General features: G+C 46.2%; 1 protein-coding gene across 1 annotated transcript; it reads right to left on the reverse strand.

The window, feature by feature from the left end:
• Positions 1–9,123: 9,123 nt before the first annotated feature.
• On the reverse strand, positions 9,124–11,459 carry LOC307073689 (uncharacterized protein). Its single transcript, XM_079733610.1, has 4 exons — positions 11,337–11,459; positions 10,850–10,932; positions 10,316–10,540; positions 9,124–9,295 (listed from the first exon to the last, which is right to left on the reverse strand). The coding sequence occupies exons 1-4, from the start codon at positions 11,356–11,358 to the stop codon at positions 9,290–9,292; spliced, it is 336 nt and encodes a 111-aa protein (XP_079589736.1). The 5' UTR covers positions 11,359–11,459; the 3' UTR covers positions 9,124–9,289.
• Positions 11,460–20,154: the final 8,695 nt, after the last annotated feature.

Here is a 20,154-nt window from a genome sequence, read left to right on the forward strand (position 1 = left end):
CCAGGGACTTTGTTTAGGAGACATTATATGATGCAAAACCTAATTAGCCTGGCTCGTTAACGGAAGCAATCAATGGAATTTGTTTTTATAGTATTTGTTGAACATATCAGTACATTGATATGTCGTTTTAGGGCGTTGGTCAGTTGGTGAGCGATGTTCTACAATCATTAGAATATATGAAGCAGAAGCTCTGAGAATATATATACAGAGACATGCCGCTCACATTGCGTAGACACATAACATGTACAACGGTAAAGCTGAATTGCAATTTAAAGGTGTGTGTCAATGCAGAAACTGCTATTCATTGGGTTGTTGCCAGACATTTGTCAACCAATTGTCATGGGAGACTAATTGCTATGTACAATAAATGGGCTCATCCACTATGCAACTGTAAGAAATCCGAAAAAAAAACTAAAAATTATTGCAGTCATCTATCTTGCATAGAAGTCCATTAGTTTTGAGCAATATCAACATTGTAAGGTCAAAATCACATTGAGCGTTTTGACCGTTTCTTAGTGCACATAAGGAACGGCTGTTATCCTACCTAATTAGGACAAACACCTCACCTAACATCCACTGTGGAAGGGGCCCCAGAGGTGAGCATAGCCCACATGCCGTGATTAATCCAAACGGTGAAACTGAATACTCGCTAATTTTAAAGCAAGTTTTCTAATCTCATAGTGTTAATTCCTACCACCGCCCCCCCCCCCCCCCCCCCCCACAGGTTCCTCCCGGACACATTTCGAGGTCGGTCCAAACCCCTAATCCGTCCAAGACCCAGTTAGAAGCACATCCGGTTGAGACCCTACAACATCTCTGGGCCTGTCCCGATTCAACTCCAAACTCAACTTCAGTAACTTTTTTGGGATTAAAGGTGTTGCCCACCCTGAAGGCACACGCTTCCCCGTTCCAAAAAAATATCCCCCCCCTTCCCCCCCCCACCCCAAGGACCGCAGGCCCGATCTGGGGCGGGAACACAGATGTTGAACCCAACAGAGCAGTCTGGGGACTCTGGTGAGGGGGAGAGGGATGGGCGGGGCTTAATATGTCCTTAAGATACTCTCTCTCACTCTCTCTCTCTCTCCACTCTGAATTTCAGCCTATCTTTTATTCATACACATCCCCCGGAACGGCTTGTCTCTCTGCCATCATCTGAGGTTGTTTCTCAGCCTCTGTCATTCACACACACACACACACACACACACACACACACACACACACACACACACGTGCGCACGTACACACGCACATTAATGCAAACGCTCACATGCACTTTTGCACGCGGTCCCAGAGCTCTTATAATTTTTTGAGAGTCTATTTTTAGTGGGAAAAGTAATTGAGGTGGAAAGTTCCATCTGTCCAACACACTCATATCCAGCTGCTCCTTTTTAGCAGCCGGCTGAGAGAGGAGGTGAAAAAAAAGCACTACTTACGCATCAATTTGCCAGATAAAACTGACGCGGACAGGGTTTTTTCACTTATTTTTTGGGTAACTATCTGTTCTGCATCAATAGGATGTTTTCATCAAAGGTTCGAGTGCTTGAGGTGCTTTCAGTTGCAGAAAAAAAGAGGTTTGCTTTGAAAGACGAGCTTTGATTATGGAGAGCGCGAGCCTAGTTAAATGGCTCAGCGAGCTGTGAACGCTCTTGGTCACCTCTCCAACAAATCAGGCCCTCCTCTCATCACTCTCTCTCTCTCCGCATGGCCACTTGTTATCCTCACTCCAGTTAACTCTGTTCACCTCCACAAAAGTTAAATGGTAAAAAAATAACTGAATTGTCTGACTTGTTGAATTGTGCAACATGTTTCACAAGCCTCCTGTTTTTGTAAAAAAGCATGCACACACACACATGCACACGTACACACACACGCACACGCACACACACACACAAGCACACACGGTGTGCACTGGTAACCGTATAGATCCTGCGGCCAATGTGCTACATTATGTACGACTGGGTGATTGAACATGTAAAAATAATAAATGAGAGAATAGTGAATCACAAACACAGCATGCAAATATCATGAAATATCACACTGGATGATCAACCAGAGTCACACAGAGAGAGTGAGAGTGAGAGTGAGAGAGAGGGAGACCGAGAGAGAGAGAGAAGGGTGAAACTGATCTTAAATGCGGGCCTAAGGCAGACAGGGCCATCATGCACATAAACCACACATCCCATGTCATGTGAGTGCCGTGAATAGTTTTAAACGCACGGGGGGGAAGTGGGGAACTAAGAACGCTTTGTGTCCCTCAAGGACAAAAAACATCAGAGACATCCTGGGCAAGTGTTCCCTCCAAGCATATCTTGTCTATCGTGTTGTGACATGGAGAGCTAAGAGGCCACTAACCAACTCCAGTTGAATTCTGCCGAAATGGCGTGTGTATCACTGGAGGCAGAGGGGAAAGTCCAGAGAAAAGATGATCCAATCAGTCCATAAACACCGAGCCAAATCATTGCCTATTCCGATGATTTCCAGAACGTCTATATCAGGCCCTTTATCTTTGGTTTCACGCTCTACGGGCGGCTCTGAATACTCTGCCACTTTTGCCTGTGTGCTCACCCAGCTGCAAGATGGCGAACGCAAAGGGGAGGAAAAAAAGAGTGATGCAATTTTAATGCTCAGCTTGGGGAGGCGCATGCTTGTCAGCCGGTCACGAGAGACAGCCTGTCCAGCGCTCATGTTGACTGTGTGACCAGGACACCTGCGGTGAGACGCACGCAACGCCTAACTCCTGTCCCCAGCATTGTGGAGCACATCTCTCTCACTATTCTGCGCCCCTTTCCTTCGAAGTCTTTGAACACTGCTGCGTATTATACTGCCAACAAACACACATAGCATGGTGAGTGTTTGTGTATGTTTGTGTGTGTATGTGTGTATGGATATGTGTGGGCCTGCGTGTGCGTGCATGTGTGCATGCATTTTTGTGTGTGTCTGAGTGTGTGTGTGTGTGTGTGTGTGTGTGTGTGTGTGTGTGTGTGTGTGTGTGTGTGTGTGTGTGTGTGTGTGTGTGTTTGTGTGACACCCAGAACAAGGAACAAGGGATGGTAACTGTGGACCACCGGGAGTTTTCCAAGGGCATAAACAGGGAACATGAAGTCATACCTAAAGCAAGGTGTCTGCCATCCTGGCCCAGCAGCTCATTACGACACGATAACTCAGGTCAGCGCTTACATAACCTGATCAATGGGAGCGGATAGTGACACGCTCCACATGCAGGGGGTGGAGGAGGACACTGATACATCCAGGCAAAACAAACAGGCACACAAATGATAAATCAATGCACACGTCTGCTGCTGCAGCAGTTATTCACTGGAATATTGGCCCTTCTCCCTGTAGATGTATCAGATGAAATTGCCTGCGTGTGTGTGTGTTTGTGTGTTTGGTTGTGTGTGTGTGTTTCTGTGTTTAAACAGGTTTGATGGTTTAAACACTGCTCTCGTTTCCTCTGAAGTTTGCTTTTGTTCCAACCCTCTCCGGGTTGGAGAGGGTTGGAGAGTTATATTTTGAGGTGTCAGTTTAAATCGTCCAATGATTTATAGCAATAAGTCCAAAAATCAATTTTTCCCCAAACAATGAGAACCTCAGCGAAATAAACAATACTATTGTTATGACTGGCGTGTGCGCGCAGTCCCCCTGAGTGAGCATGGGGGGACGGCCATGCACGAGCAGCCCATGACTAACCGCTCCAGTGAAGCACCTCGTAATCAGAGGCAGACTCAATCTCGTACCCCAGTGTGTGGGACTCTTCAGCTGACGTATCTTTAATAGACATGTCACCTCGGTACAGTTGCCCGTGAATTGAGGGGAGGCTGAAGTAATTGGCCCTCTAAATTGGGTTTGGGGACTTTAAGTGTTTATTCTGATAAAGGCCTGATTATCCCCCCCCCCCCCCCCCCCCTTTATTCCCATGGACGGAAAATACGTCCAAAAAAACATTGACCAAGAGCATATAGCGAATAAAAAGTGAATTCGTCAGGAAAAGACGAAGATCATCCCTTAAAAATGACTACCTTGTGGTTAAAAAATAGTTTTTGTACATACATATATTGTATGTTTCTTATCGTCGTATGTTTTTTGTACATCCCATAGGTTTCGCTCCCTAATCGCTGCCTCACTGTTGATAACGAGGTCTGTGTTGTGTCACATGCACCGTGTTCCTCTTAATCGCGGGGATTACCGGCGCAGCCCTACACCGTCTGCTCCCGTTTCTATTTCAAATCACCCGGACGTCCCACCACCGTGGTGGGACCCCGGCACCACGACAGCGTAGCCTGCTCGCAAAGTTACGGGATGAATTTATTTTCCCCCGAGCAATTAAAAGTGCGTCTTCTTCTTGAGAAGTGCAGGAGGACCATGCTTTAAACTGTGCTTCAGTTTGTGTGGAGATGCCCGGGATAGGTCAGCAGAATCACGCATGTTGAGGAGGGGATCACACGGCTTCATGGGATCTGGAGATGTCGTTGGCACGATATATATATATATATATATTTCATGTTATTGTAGATAGAGTAAAGGCCTACATCTGTTTGGAAAATACTGACAAACAAGACCATTGGTAATGACTTTATAAGTGGTTTATAGGATGCTCACAGGGTGCTGCATGCTTCCAGTAAATATACTGCATGCTTCCAGTAAACACACTACATGCTCCCAGTAAACATACTGCATTCTTCCAGTGAACATGGCACTGTGGAACAAGTAGCCTAGAGACAAGAGCTGCGACTCAAGTTGTAGAGAAACGGAAAACTTACCCTCCATGCAAAAAATGACAATCCAGGCTATCCAGAGGTCCGAGTTATGAAACTTCAACATGGTTCCTAGTGGGTCAGTGAGTCTCTGGGACTCAGTATCACCTCCTCGCTGAGTTCAAATGTCTTCTCTCACAGTGTGTCGTCGGATTGAAAGAAGCTTTCCCGCGCCTCGGCATACATGAATGCATATATCAACCGCAAATGCATGCGCGGGAAGAAAGCGCGTAAAATGTTTCAAAAGTTCTCCGTCCTTCCACGATGCGAGCGGTTCACTTGTTCGGCGCTCGTGTTGTGCTCCTCTCCTCTAGTTCTCCGTTAGTTCCTCCACCGCTGCTGCTGCTCCGTCCACACACGCTTCCTAACACCGTTCGGCATTTCCCCGGTCACCACTCAACTCAATCACAAAATCATCCGTGGCTGACTGGTTGTTGTTATCATTACATTAACTAACACAACATTGGAAAGTGTCCACTTTTCTCTTCAGGTTGCTCACTCTCCTACGCGCCCTGTGCGCCATGGTCTGCTGTCGCTGGCTCGCGCTCCACCCGCTGCAGCAACGATCTATTTGGAACGCTTGATTGAGACAAGAGCGAGTCCGGGTGTTGCCAGGATACCGCTGACGCCACTGAGGAGGAGACACGTCAGCGCCCCCCCTGGCGAGGATGGAATTACAGGATACCTCACAGTGCACAGTGGAGAGATGGGAAGAGGAAAAGATGAAGTCCATTGGTAACCCTTTGCAATAAAGGTACATGAATTAACCATTAAGTACGTTTATGCAGTAATAAGAATTAACTTACAGCTAATTAACAGTTAACTATTTGTGTATCATTCACAAATGGTGTTCAAGTCTAATAATGCTGGTCATTTTAACTAAGGTATTATTGTAGACATTATTTAATAGGGTTAGGGTTAATCCTAAACCTAATCCACTACTAAGTATCGGAGGTGGTGTGCCAGTGCAACCAGAGATACTTTAACTAGCAAGAACTCAACTACAAATGCAAAACTCTAGCCCTAACCCTGACCCTTAACCCTAAACTTAACCTCTATGCTCATGTTATTCAATAAGTATTACTTATTTATTTACTATGTCTTGTGCTGACGTAACTATTTTTAATTAAAGGTTAATGATTGGACCCTTTTTGAAAAGTGTTATTAGTCCCTTTATTTGGATTGTTACATTCAGGCCCTTATCCCTCATAGTTCTTGTTTGCAAGGTTTAGTTTTACAAGTCCATTGGTAACCCTTTACAATAAAGGTACATGAATTAACCATTAAGTAAGTTTATGCGGTAATAAGAATTAACTTACAGCTAGTTAACAGTTAACTATTTGTGTATCATTCACAAATGGTGTTCAAGTCTAATAATGCTGGTCATTTTAACTAAGGTATTATTGTAGACATTATTTAATAGGGTTAGGGTTAATCCTAAACCTAATCCACTACTAAGTATCGGAGATGGTGTGCCAGTGCAACCAGAGATACTTTAACTAGCAAGAACTCAACTACAAATGCAAAACTCTAGCCCTAACCCTGACCCTTAACCCTAAACTTAACCTCTATGCTCATGTTATTCAATAAGTTTTACTTATTTATTTATTTACTATGTCTTGTGCTGAATTAACTATTTTTAATCAAAGGTTAATGATTGGACCCTTTTTGAAAAGTGTTATTAGTCCATTTATTTATTGATACATTCAGGCCCTTATCCCTCATAGTTCTTGTTTGCAAGGTTTAGTTTTACAAGTTTAAAAGAATGGATGGTGTCGACTCGGGACACCCACCTGATGGGGGATAGGCCCCTACTGGGCTAAGGGGGAGGCTATGCAGAGTCTAGTAGAACAAGTGAGTCTTGAAGTGCAGAGTGAACGAATCTAGACGCCTCATTCTCTTCTACTTTTGTTTGTCCACTGCTGGAATGAGAGTAAAAGAACAGGCTGTCGCTGCATGTCTAGATTACTAATACTTTGTTTTTATTGATGAGTGAATCAGAGTAACCAAAGTTCCCATCTGAACTCCCTCCCTGCGCTGATGGCTGCTGGCCATGGAGTCCTGGAGTTCAGTGTTGAAAGGAGCAGGGGGAACATTGGATTTATTGGCCTCCGCAGATTCTGTCGGGCCTTTTTTCTTCAGTCGCGGAGGAGTTCTTCCCCGCCAAAGTCACCGTCAACGCTGCTGGGGGTTTAATCTCTGACACGCACGCACGCACGCACGCACGCACACACACACACACACACACACACACACACACACACACACACACACACACACACACACACACACACACACACACACACACACACACACACACACACACACACTCAGTCAGTCATGTGAAGGCATCCCTTAGGCTGGGTTAAAAAATGGACAATGCATCCCCTATATCAGAATCCCAAAAGAGATCTAAAGACACTATGTTTTTGTGTGTTTCTTTTGTGTTAATTCCATATTTGCCGAAGCTCTTTGTGCTTCTTGCAGCTGCTCAAACATGGCACATAAACACTCCCAAGGAGGGGGCTGGACGCCACTGCCACAGTGGGTATTTGTCAACAGTCTCAGATTGAATGTTTCAGTCAATCCTTCACGTAGGTCCATGGATATCTCCCCCTACTATCACTGATATTAGATCCATTGGAAATTAATATTGTTTAGTTTCTGCAAAATCTTTACCATATGCTCAAAGCAACAGAAATTGACGAGAAGAAGCATGGGAAACAATGTTGATGCCAGGGAGTGTTGTTATCAATATCTCGAATAACACCGTTAGCAAGAAAACTGTTTGGTCCGGTTTGATAGACATTTTCAGTTTAACACACACACACACACACACACACACACACACACACACACACACACACACACACACACACACACACAGACACACACACACACACAGACACACACACACAAATACACGTTTGCTTTGTAAGCCTAATATTTTATATCTTTGAATGTATTAAGCCAGCAGGGTTTCTTAACCTCGCCTGCACGTGTCTGTCTCAATTAATGTTTTTGATATTTTCTGAATATATAAAAGTTAATAAAAAATGTATGTATATATAGCTTTACGTGTTATTTGTTGCTTGTATGTGCCAATCATCAATGCTTGAGTATTTGTGAATGTTGAAACGTCTTCAGGCGGTTTTTGGTTGGAAGGTTACAAATAACTGACTGTTACATGCTGCCATCTAGTGGGAAAAACAGTAACAACATTAAAAAATAGATAATGTTTCTGTTAGTCTTTTTAAGCTGCAGAAGAGACCATAATCGTGATCTAGTATTTCCACTGAGCTGCATATTCTCACGAGCCATTTAATGTCACTTATAAAGCCTGTCCGCTAAATTGCTGCATTCTTATCTTGTGCGCCTTAAGATTAGTCATGTTCATATGTACATGAGAGTATGCCTTGTCATCGTCTTGGTGACCACAGCTGTTGTTGTGTGGGCCTGTGTGTAAGTGTGGGCGTTGTCAATGTAATAAGTTAGTAAACTAGATGTATTACGTTAAACCAAATAGGTGAAATTGTTGGTTGTGGCATCAGTTGCAACCGATTCTGATTCATTCTTTATTCCAAGAGGATAATGAGTTTCATAGTTGGAAAATGGCAAGGGACACATTAGCACAACATCAAGGGTTTGTTGCTGATGAAACCGTGGATCCATAATCCATCGGATGGAGGGAGTGGAGGGGGCTGGGATTATGGCCAGTGAATGAGGTGGGGTATGTAAGTGTGCACTGCTGTCCATGCTGCTAAATCCTGTTCTAATGTTTCCTCATGTGGAGTATGGGTTGCTGGGGTATCTGGTTCCAAAATGAGCCTTATTTTTTTATTATTATGAATACTTAGGATGGAGGTCATAGCCAACGAGGATGACTATGAATAGGTCAGAGTTCAAGTTTTTACCTTTGTACACTTTCTATTCATCATGCCGAGAATGAGGAAGAGTATGATTATTAAGGGCGTGACCAGAGGACTTGGAGAAAGTAGATTTGCTTGTTTAAGAGGGAGAGGCAGGGATGTGGTCATACCACATCTTGGAGCCACACCAAGAATTCCTGTCAGGTGTGTTTTTTTTCTCTCCATTAAACAAGCACTGTTTACAGCTTCAACATGAGCTTGTTCATTAAGGACAAAATGTATGTTTGAAGGTTTTAAATACTTCCAGGGTTATAACTGATGCAAAGGCCAATACAACATGACTCAGGCTGTACCTTGTGACCATATGTGAATGTTATCATACAGTAAATAATGTTTGTGATTGAAATTGCTTGCGTAATCCTACAAAACCATGAACCAATAAAACGCAAAACCGTGTTAAAACCCATGTCAATCCAGGACAGAAAAACAAAACAAACATGTTTTGAAGCACCATTTAGTAGTTTACATTGTAGTAAGAACACATATTTTGTCACCAGGCCAGTTAAGAAACAACAGATGTATAGTTCATAGGCAGACAGCATACATACAGCAGTAGTAAATGTTACAAGTACTCAGCGAACTGTTGTTCCTCATCCTTGCATCAGATATTTAGTCCTGTAGCAAAACAAAAAGAGGTGTGTTAGCATAGAACACATTTTCAAAGAACATCCTACAAGAACCAGCATCTGCAATATCACCAGCAGAGCAGCCATTACAATGACACTTTTGTCTGACTACCATTTGTGTACACGTTAACATCATTTCCATGGATACAATCTTTTTTTACAACTCCTATCCGATCTTTTGCTCTCCCACGCCCAGGGTGTGTACTTTCTGAAGCATTACAGTAGCGTTAAGGAATACTGTTGTATAATCAGACACCCTCTGATAATCAGACAACCACAACTCTGTCATCATCATGTTGATCGGTACAAAAGTTAGGTTAAGTATGTTCACTACAACTAGGCCTGGACGATATGCACTAGTGTATGGCCCAAGAGTAGATAGAGTAACACCCAGATTAGTAGTGCAGGACAACTCAACATTGTGTATCATCATTGTTTACACCATTCAACTTGAAAGTGAACTTGAAGTGCAGCTGTGATCCAATATTCATCCTTAAAAAAATATCAAAGTGTCCATTCATTTAAAACAGAGATATTTGCCCTGATAATCGTGACAATAAAAGCAATCACTCTATATTGTCGAGTTGGAGACGATATAGAGTGATTGCTTGTTTCAGAGTTAAGGGATTCTTAAAATAACTGCTCACAAAAGCTGTTCTGGTAAGGAACTCAATTCTTAGCCTTTAATTGTTTTATCAAGGAGTAAACCTTTGACCCAAGGTGCGCCAGGTGTGTGACCTGTTGTGCTAGATTTTTGGAGGCGCCATGATAATAAAACACCGGCCTACAATGGGTTGTTTACCGTGCTCACTCAAAAGAGTCATAGCTAGTTTGATGATAGAATAGTACATTAGGACTTTTAGTTTGGTATATACATATACATATACACACACACACACATATATACATATATATATATATATATATATATATATATATCACAATTAAAATGACATTTTGGGACAACTAATATTTGTTTAGAATCAGAGTGTGACTTTGCATGACCTACCGAGTCACTACTTGAGGAGGAGGAGGAGGATGACGAAGAGGAGCCACTTCCGTGCTCCTTTTTCTTGTGCTCCCCGTCTCCGTGTTTCTTGTGCTTCTTCTCTCCTCCGTGCTCCTTGTCCTTCTTCTTGTGCTGCTTGTCTTTCTTGTGCTCCTTGCCAACTCCCTTGTGTTTCTTGTCTCCCTTGCTCTTGTCGTGGTCCTTTGACTTGTCCTTGCAGTCAGACTGTGATGGAACCCAAAAGAAACAAAGAATCATGTTGACTGCATATTCATATTTTAGTGACATAACTATAAAATGAATCAAGAGAGTGCGTAAGAGTAACACCCATTACAGAGGAATCATCGAGGATCGGCTACTGCTAGGCAGACAAAGTTTAGTAAGCTGTTTTGATTGGATAGTTTATTAAAATATGTTTGCAACAACAGACCATGACACAGTTGGTAGAAAAGACACTGTAGAGTAAACGTTATTTGAATATAATTTGGATATGCTTCAATATATCTGCGCAGATGCTCATATTAAATTTCATACCTTGCCCTTTTTGTCCTTTTTGCCGAAAAAGGAAAACTCTGTGCTATTTGCATCGTTCTTCTTCACCTCGTCAGGTTCGCAGGCTAGATAATAACAGACAGACAGACGGACAGACAGTCAGTCACAAAATTGAATTGTCGTCTCCATGGTCTAGATGTGATCCACTTTCTAATATGGTTCAAGAGCCCCAAATGGTCTCGGGTCATGCGTCCGCAATGTGTAGGTAGGCCTACAATTGTAGAGCATGAAAGCAAACATTCAGCATTACAGATAATGGGAGAGAATGCCCCAGCCAAGGAAATATTGATCCAAAAACACTGGATCGGCCCATCGCTTCTACCTGTCAACTTGGCTGCGCTGTCACAACTTTTCCCCACAACAACAACTAGGTTACTACTAGATCTACACATTTCAGGAAACATTTCAAGAACCCAACACGAATATTCCACATTGTATGAATTCTTCAAAGGTAACGGATAAAAGTTACCTGACTCCAGACTGAAATCCATGGTTGTTTAGCTGCTGCGAGGCTGTGTCTTCGGGACAGTGACGTGAACATCGCACGACGAGCTTCTTTTATGGTTACAGGAATACCGGTCTAGCGACTCTTGGGCCCACACCCCCACGCGCCGGCACAAGGGCTGCCATAGGACAGGCTCTTCTGCCTCTGAGGGTTCAAAGGGCCTTTCAGAGATAAATAAAATAAACAGCTATCATATGAAGGTCCTCTCGCTCTTAATAGCTCTGAAGATTCCTTAACGAGTGAAAGGACCCGGAAGTATTTAAGTGTCAGCCATGATGTCAGCATGAAGTGCTGTTCAAATTATGTTAATGCTAAGGAAAGGGGATTCAATGCTTCCTTTCTTATCTCCTTTAGCATAGGGTACACTGGGACATCCTTAGCGAAAGGAAAGGAGATAACGCTGTCCCAAAATTTCTTGTTGCAGGAACCATTCGCCCATTCATGTAAATAATCGATCAAAAAATGACTGATTATTTTTCTATGCAATCACACAAATTGGCATCTGTGTCCATGAATATGATTTGACAGGAGTGTGAGCGTGAGCAATCATCAATTTGGCAACTGTTTAGTATCCCTTTGTGACTGGTAGCCTACATGCCTTTTTTAATTTCAAGTTTTAGAGCTCCGGGAGTCCGCAAACAGCAACAATCACTTCTCCTCCATGCTGCTGTTCACGCTGGACTGCAGGGAGTGAACGCTGATTGGCTGTTATGTTACGTCCCTCAGGGAGTGAACGCTGGTTGGCATTGTGGGAGTTGTCGTCTTCAATCCGCAAGCGCCAAAAAATCACTGTCTGCCTTTTCTCTGTCAAGGAGGCACAAAATTAGAAATTTATGTTACTATTCGACTAAATATATGATCCACTTTCAATACAGATTCATGTCTCCACCTGTGAAGTATCCCTTTAAGCAGGCTGGGCGTTGGCATGGGAATGGGTGGGAGTTCCAACAGAGGGATGACGTCACTCCTTGTAATTCTGGACGTTCCAGGACCTCTAGCAGCGGTCAACAAACAAACACAACACAAACAAACAAACACACAACAAATAAAAATATTTCCGGTCCGGCCATGTCCCCACGTCTCTGAAAACTGCTGTCATCAAGCCATTACTCAAAAAGCCCAGCCTTGACCCCAAAGCACCTGCCAACTACCGCCCCATCTCCAACCTCCCTTTCCTATCAAAGGTGTTGGAAAAGGTTGTTTCTGCCCAACTCCACAACCACTTCATAACAAACAGTCTTTATGAGAAGTTCCAGTCTGGTTTCCGCTCTGGCCACAGTACGGAAACTGCCCTGGTCAGGGTCACCAATGACCTGCTGATAACTGCTGATGCTGGCTCTCCATCACTTCTCATCCTTCTCGACCTCACCGCAGCATTTGACACCGTCGACCACCACATCCATCTACACCGCCTTCACTACTCCATCGGTCTCTCTGACACTACCCTGGCATGGTTCACATCATATCTCTCGGACAGAACAGAGTATGTATCCCTGGGTGATGCTAAATCGTACACGCACTCTGTCACTTGTGGTGTCCCTCAAGGATCAGTCCTTGGCCCCACCCTCTTCACGCTATACATGCTCCCCCTTGGTCGTGTCATCAGCCAGCATGGAATATCTTTCTACTGCTACGCTGATGACACCCAACTCTACATAAAAACAAACCCAACCCCCTCTGCAGCCCTATCCACACTTTCCACCTGCCTGGAGGAGATAAAGGTGTGGATGGCGCCAACTTCCTGCAGCTCAATGGCTCAAAAACAGAAGCCATTCTTGCTGGCACTCCACAGTCCCGGTCATCCACTATCACCAACATCAGCTTCTCCGGCCACGACATCCACCTCTCATCCTTAGTCACTAACCTCAGTGTCAGAATGGACCCTCACCTGATCTTTGAGGCCCACATTCTACATCTTTGCAAATCCTCCTTTTTTCACCTCAGGAACATTGCAAAACTCGCCCAATATTCACTCTCCCCGATTCCGAAAAACCTGTCCACGCCTATGTCTCCTCCAGGCTTGACTACTGCAACGCACTCCTCATCAGGATCCCCAGCAAGAACATCCAACAGCTGCAGTACATCCAGAATTGTGCTGCCAGGATCCTGATGGGGGTGCGGAAGTACCACCACATCACACCCATCCACAAATCCCTCCACTGACTTCCTGTCCAGTACAGGATCAAATTCAAGATCTCCCTTCTGTCCCACCAGTGCCTCCATGGCACTGCCCCCCTTCACCTCAAAAAACTCATCACCCCCCATTCCTCCTCACGCCATCTACGCTCTGGACTGGACAACCTCCTCCAGCTTCTGAGGACAAGGCTCCGAATTATGGGCGATCGCGCCTTCTGCTCAGCTGCACCCAGTCTGTGGAATGCTCTCCCTGACCATCTAAGGGCACCACAGACTGTGGATTATTTTTAAAAAGGCCTAAAAACACATCTAGAGACATTTAGAAAAGCCTTTGGCTAAACTGCTATTTTAAATGATTATCTTTCTCTGTTATTTTTCTTTTTAATCTAGTTAGTCTTTTATGTTGTATTCATCTTTTATTGTGCATTGTAGCACTTTGAGGTCATAGAGTTGATGTAAAGTGTGTTATAAATAAAATGTATTATTATTATTATTATTATTATTATTATTATTATTATTATCCATTTGTATGGTACGCCGGTACATCCGACCTGTTCTATCAAGATTGTGACGTAATTTCTTGGCTTGCAGCACTTTAGCTTTCCCGTTCCTCATTGGCTAGTCATTGTTAGCTACATTAGCCTCTTTAGCAAACCAGTTTGAATACAAACAACACAACTTGACATTGTATTGCACGCACAGCAAGACCGTGCAATGCATAAATTGGTGACCAGAATAAAGTAGCAATGTAATCAAGTGTGTAAGAGCATTTAAAATCAACATTAATGGTGCTATCCATTTGTATGGTACGCCGGTACATCTTAGCGAAAGGGGTAAATCTCCCAGCTTTCTTGCGGCAATTCACAGAGGAACGCCCTCTTTTGGTCAGTCCCACCCGCTATAGACCTCTGGAGAATAAGTCCCGCCTCCGAGGCTCCCGGTTCCCTCGGTCAAATGTCTATCGGAAATAACATGGCGTTTTTGAATGATCGTACATAACAAACTCTGTAGGTGGCGAAGAAGTAAAAGCTGCATCACGTTTTGAACAACACACTTTTTCCATCTAGTTTCAACTGGGGTTTTGGAATGTCGGTGCCGTAAAAGTAGTAAATGGTTATTAATGCTAACCGGGAGCTAGTTCCAAACTGCGCAGATTTCTTACGTCATACTTGTTAGGGAGGAGGGAGTTGAGATGTCCTTGCTCCCAGTCACAACCTAACGTGTTGGTCATTTCAAAACTTAATTCAGCCTTTTCTGCACGACTTAACTTTTTTTTCACACATGAACGAGTAGCATTGGTGCCACCTCCGTAGGCGGGCTCTAGTGCCACTGAACTCCATTTCGGTGAAGACAAACTATGAAACATTGCCGTTGCTACGCAACCTTGACTGGGAGAGTCCTGACGTCCTTAGTCTGCGCAGATCTGTGTTAGCATAATGCTTCTTCATAATAGTTAACTACTGTAACGGCACCGACAATCCAAAACCTAGTGGAAACTAAATGGAAAAAGTGTGTAGTTCAAAACATGACGTTTACTTCCTCGCCACCTACAGAGTTTTTTTTATGTACGATCATTCAAAAACACCATGTTATTTCCCATAGACATTTGACACAGGGAACCGGGTGCCTCGGAGGCGGGACTTCTTCAGGTCTATTCTGAAAGTAGAGCGAGTTCAGTGAGGCCGACCGTACGACTCGACAACAAAAATGGCTGCGCCCGTAAAGAGATTTATTTTCTTTGTATTTGTATCACATTGGTCATTTTAATGTAGATTTGAAATGCTCTTAAAAACTGGCTTGCTAAAGAGGCTAATGTAGCTAACAATAACAATGACTAGCCAATGAGAAATGGCAAAGCTATAAGTGCTGCAAGCCAGGAAATTACGTCACGTTCTTGCTAGAGCAGGTCGGACGTACCATACAAATGGATAGCAGCATAGAATGACCAACGTGTTGTTGAGTCGTATGGTCGGCTAGCCTGGCTATTTCCAGACCAAGCTCAATCGTAGATTGCACGTTGGTCTGGGCAGGCTGCTGTCATTTTATTCAGCACAAGAGGCGTGATCAACGGGCCAGGTTCAAACGATTCTGTACCCAATTGGCTGCTTGCTGTTGCTTCCCTGTCGTCATTGTGTTAAACCAGCCAATAGCGCGATTACATTGCTACTTTATTCTGGTCGCCATCCCCCAGGAGGAAAACACATTTACATTTAGGGCATTTAGCAGACGCTTTTATCCAAAGCGACTTACAATAAGTGCATTTGTTACAATAAGTACATTTGTCATAAGAAGTGAAACAATGTATCGCTGTCGGTACAGTAAAGATGTTCATAGAACCAAGTGCAAGTATTACAATCGCTAGGCTAACCCATTCCCCGTGTAAAGCAATGATAGCAGCTACTGTAGATGCTACACAATTAAGTACCTTAGGTTATCACCCAGTTGCTGGTGCCCAGGAGCCCCCGGGAAATGGTCTTCCAGGCGGCGCATTACAACCCAATGGCAGGCCATTTGGGGTATGATAAAACACTTAACCGGATAATGGCCCGGTTCTATTGGCCGGGGATTCGGGCGGAACTGCGCAGGTGGTGCGCATCCTGCCCTGAATGCCAGCTGGTGAATCCCCCGGCCGTCCCCAGGGCTCCCTTACAGCCCCTTCCCCAGGTGGAAGCCCCCTTTGACCGCGTTGGCATGGACATTATCGGGCCATTAGAACGTTCCGCACACGGGTATCGATTTGTGTTAGTCCTGATCGACCACGCAACCCGATACCCGGAAGCAATTCCATTGCGCAACATCTCCGCGAGGAGTGTTGCGCAGGCGTTGTTTCATGTCGTATCGCGGGTGGGAATCCCGAAAGAGATTCTCACTGACCAGGGCACCAATTTCATGTCACGCACGATTAGAGAACTTTACGGGTTGTTGAAGGTCAAGGCCGTTCGCACAAGCGTCTATCACCCAGCCACGGACGGCTTGTGTGAGAGGTTTAACCGGACGTTAAAGTCCATGATCCGCAAGTTCGTACATGAAGATGCTCGAAATTGGCATCGATGGCTAGACCCTCTGTTGTTTGCAGTGCGGGAAGTGCCCCAGGCTTCCACAGGGTTTTCCCCATTTGAGTTACTCTATGAGCGCAAGCCCAGGGGCGTCCTGGACCTCATTAAAGAAAACTGGGAGGAGGGGTCCAGTGACAGCAAAAATGAAATCCAGTACGTCATGGACCTGCGTGCAAAGCTTCACTCACTAGGGGTATTGTCACGTGAGCCCTTGCACCGAGCCCAGGAGAGTCAGAGATGCCTGTACAACAGAGGGACTAGATTACGCGATCTCACCCAGGGGGACAAGGTCCTGGTACTGCTGCCCACCTCTAGCACCAAATTACTCGCGAAGTGGCAAGGGCCCTTCGTGGTCACGCGGCGAGTCGGGGACGTGGATTACGAGGTAGCGCGTTCGGACAGGGGCGAAAACAAACAGGTGTACCAAATATACCTCCTGAAGAGGTGGAATGACGTGTTCCCTGTTGCGTTTGCGTCTACGCTGCCGGAGGGAGAAGAGCTCGGGCCGGAAGTCCCGGGCCCAGGTCCCACCCCTCCGGTAGGTCGGGGCGAGGACCTCTCGCGGAGTCAGGCGCGGGACATTGCTGGCCTGCAACTCCGGTTCGCTGACGTCTTTTCGCCCCTGCCCGGTCGCACCCCGCTAATTACTCATGACATCGAGACGCAGCCCGGGTTAACGGTGCGGACACGCCCCTATAGGCTGCCCGTCTATCGTAGGGTGAACGCGGTCTCGAAGTTCGACGCCTACCCAATGCCTCGGATCGACGAGCTCGTGGACCGGCTTAGCATGGCCACCTATTATATGACTCTGGACTGCACAAAGGGCTACTGGCAGATTCCGCTGTCTGCAGCAGCCCGGGAAAAAACGGCGTTCTCCACTCCGCTCGGTTTATACCAATTCAAGGTGCTTCCGTTCGGGTTGTTTGGGGCCCCGGCCACGTTTCAGCGAATGATGGACCGGGTGTTACGGCCACACGCCGCGTATGCTGCTGCATACATTGATGACGTGGTCATCTATAGTGGAACGTGGGAGCAGCATGTGCGGCAGGTGGCGGCCGTCCTTCGGTTGCTGAGACGGGCAGGGCTCACGGCCAACCCGAAGAAGTGCGTGATCGGGCGGAGGGAGATCCAGTATCTGGGGTACCATCTGGGGGGGGGGAAGGTCCGGCCACAGGTCGCTAAGACCACGGCGGTGGCCCTCTCCCCTCGGCCCAGAACCAAGAAGGAGGTGAGGTGGTTCTTGGGGCTGGCAGGGTACTACCGGCAGTTCGTGCAGCACTTCTCTGACCTGGCCAGCCCCTTGACCGACCTCACCCGTAAGAGGGCCCCAGATACAGTCCAGTGGTCGGAGCCATGCCAGGTGTCGTTTGAGGCTATTAAAACAGCCTTCTGTGGAGAGTCGGTCCTATGCGCTCCTAACTTTGATCTCCCTTTCTCCCTGCAGACGGACGCGTCGGAGAGGGGGCTGGGCGTGGTCCTGACCCAGCAGGTGGAGGGGGTCGACCGCCCGGTGCTGTACCTGAGCCGGAAACTATCAGACCAGGAGGGTCGGTACAGCACGGTGGAGAAGGAGTGTCTCGCCATCCGGTGGGCGGTCGGCGCCCTTCGCTACTACCTGCTGGGGCGCGCGTTCACCCTCTACTCCGACCACGCCCCCCTCCAGTGGCTCCACCGCATGAAGGATGTCAACGCGAGGATCACCCGGTGGTACCTCGCATTGCAGCCCTTCAACTTTCGGATCGTGCACAGGCCTGGGGCACAAATGGCCGACTTCCTCTCCCGCTCCGGGGGGGGGGAGTGAGTCGGCGGCCGGATGTGACCCCGACCTGTGTCGGGCGGTGGGGGCGTGTGGGGGGACGTGCGACGTCTGGCCTGCAGGGGGAGTATGGACAGGTTGGGAGCGCACGGGATTGGCCGAGGGGATTGGACCTGGTGGCGAGCAGGTGTCTGCACTCAGGTCAATCAGGGAGGATGTACTTATGTGCCTGCTTTCTGTTGTAGTAGGAGAAGGAAAACCCGGAGCACGGACCCCCGAGATCCCGCACGAGGGAAACCCACACGAGTCCCGAGAGAGAGAGACATTGTGGGAACGAACCCCTTTTTCGTTACCGTTACGAGTTTTTGTGTTCTCGTTTTAAAAACAATAAAAGAGACCTCCCGCTGAGGGACAGCACCCCTGCCTGCTCGCCTTTGTGTATTTGTGGACCCGTTACAAATTAATAAATAAATTATAATATTATATAATATATAGGTATCTATATAATATAATAAAATATATAATATCACAGCCAAAAGCTGTGTGTGCCTCCGAATGATATTATGAATTAAAAACTACGTCAGGTTCTCAGACGTCTCTGGTACTTAAGTAAAGACTCGTAGTGGGGGTTATCTCGGCCAGAGTCCTGCACGGGTTCGGGTACCCGACGGGTGAACCGCACAATTTCGATGAAAAAAGGTAAAAATAATGTAGGTACTGTGTCGGAGACAGGGTGCTGGTCGGGTCGGACGCCTGAACAGCGCGGGTCGGTCGTGGGTTTTACGATTGCGAGCAAGACTTCTCCAGTGCTGGCAATGTTATTCAGGAGCAGAGGAGTCAACTAAAACCGTCCACAGTGGATGATGTGCTTTTTTTGCACAGCAAACTAAAGCACCACGCCAAACACCAGATAGTGTAATTCCCCGCCGTTCCATCTAATGTGTCTAATTTTCCTTCGGGTGCGGGTTGGGCGTCGGTATCAATTTATAGTGGGTCTGGTCGGTTGCGGAATGTAATTCTCGGGTACGGGTTTGCAAAATAAGACCCGTGTATTGATTCTCAGCCATGGTGGAGAAGGAATTAGGGGAAGAAACGTTGGCTTTGACTCTCTGAAGTCCATATTGAACTGCAAATTCAGATTGATGTGGAACTGCGAACCGCGACATGAAGGAGAAAGGGATTGTTGCCTGCGATTGGCTCCCACGGAGTCCCGCTGCCCGCTGCCGAGGCGGTGGTGCCTCGGCGCGTGCAGCGGGCCTTCGGCGAAAGACAATCGTGGCCTACAATCGCGGGCAACAATCCCTTTCTCCTCCATGTCGCAGTTCAGTCTACTTCAGATTGATGTGGAAGTGGAAGAACCAGAGCCATCGGAGAACCCGACGGAGTCCTTTGAGATGATATTATGAATAAATGACTGCGTCGGGTACTCCGACGTCCACATCAATCTGAAGTTGCAGTTCAATCTGGACTTCAGAGAGTCAAAGCCAACGTTTCTTCCCCCAATTCCTTCTCCACCATGGCCGAGAATCAATAGACGGTTCTCCACTTCGGCTGTTTCCAATGCAAATTTGCTTCTGCCATGGTCTAAGGTTTCTGTTGGTCTAGTTCTCTAGCTAAGCGGTGAAAAAACATGGTGGACATTGTGTTTACATCTCGTACGCGAGCTCCCGCCCCCCTCATTCCTTATTGGTGCACTTACAAATTTGCAGAACCAGTGGTTTGTAGTTCTCTGCCCTTCTAGCAGGCAAGCAAATTTCTACTGATATGGCTTCAAACGCATCATTTGACGTCAGGAGAAATGTAAGGAGGACAGCTGTGCCAAGGGAAGACTGGG

This window comes from Pollachius pollachius (assembly GCF_949987615.1).
Source record: "Pollachius pollachius genome assembly, chromosome: 3".
NCBI classification, from domain to species: Eukaryota; Metazoa; Chordata; class Actinopteri; order Gadiformes; family Gadidae; genus Pollachius; species Pollachius pollachius.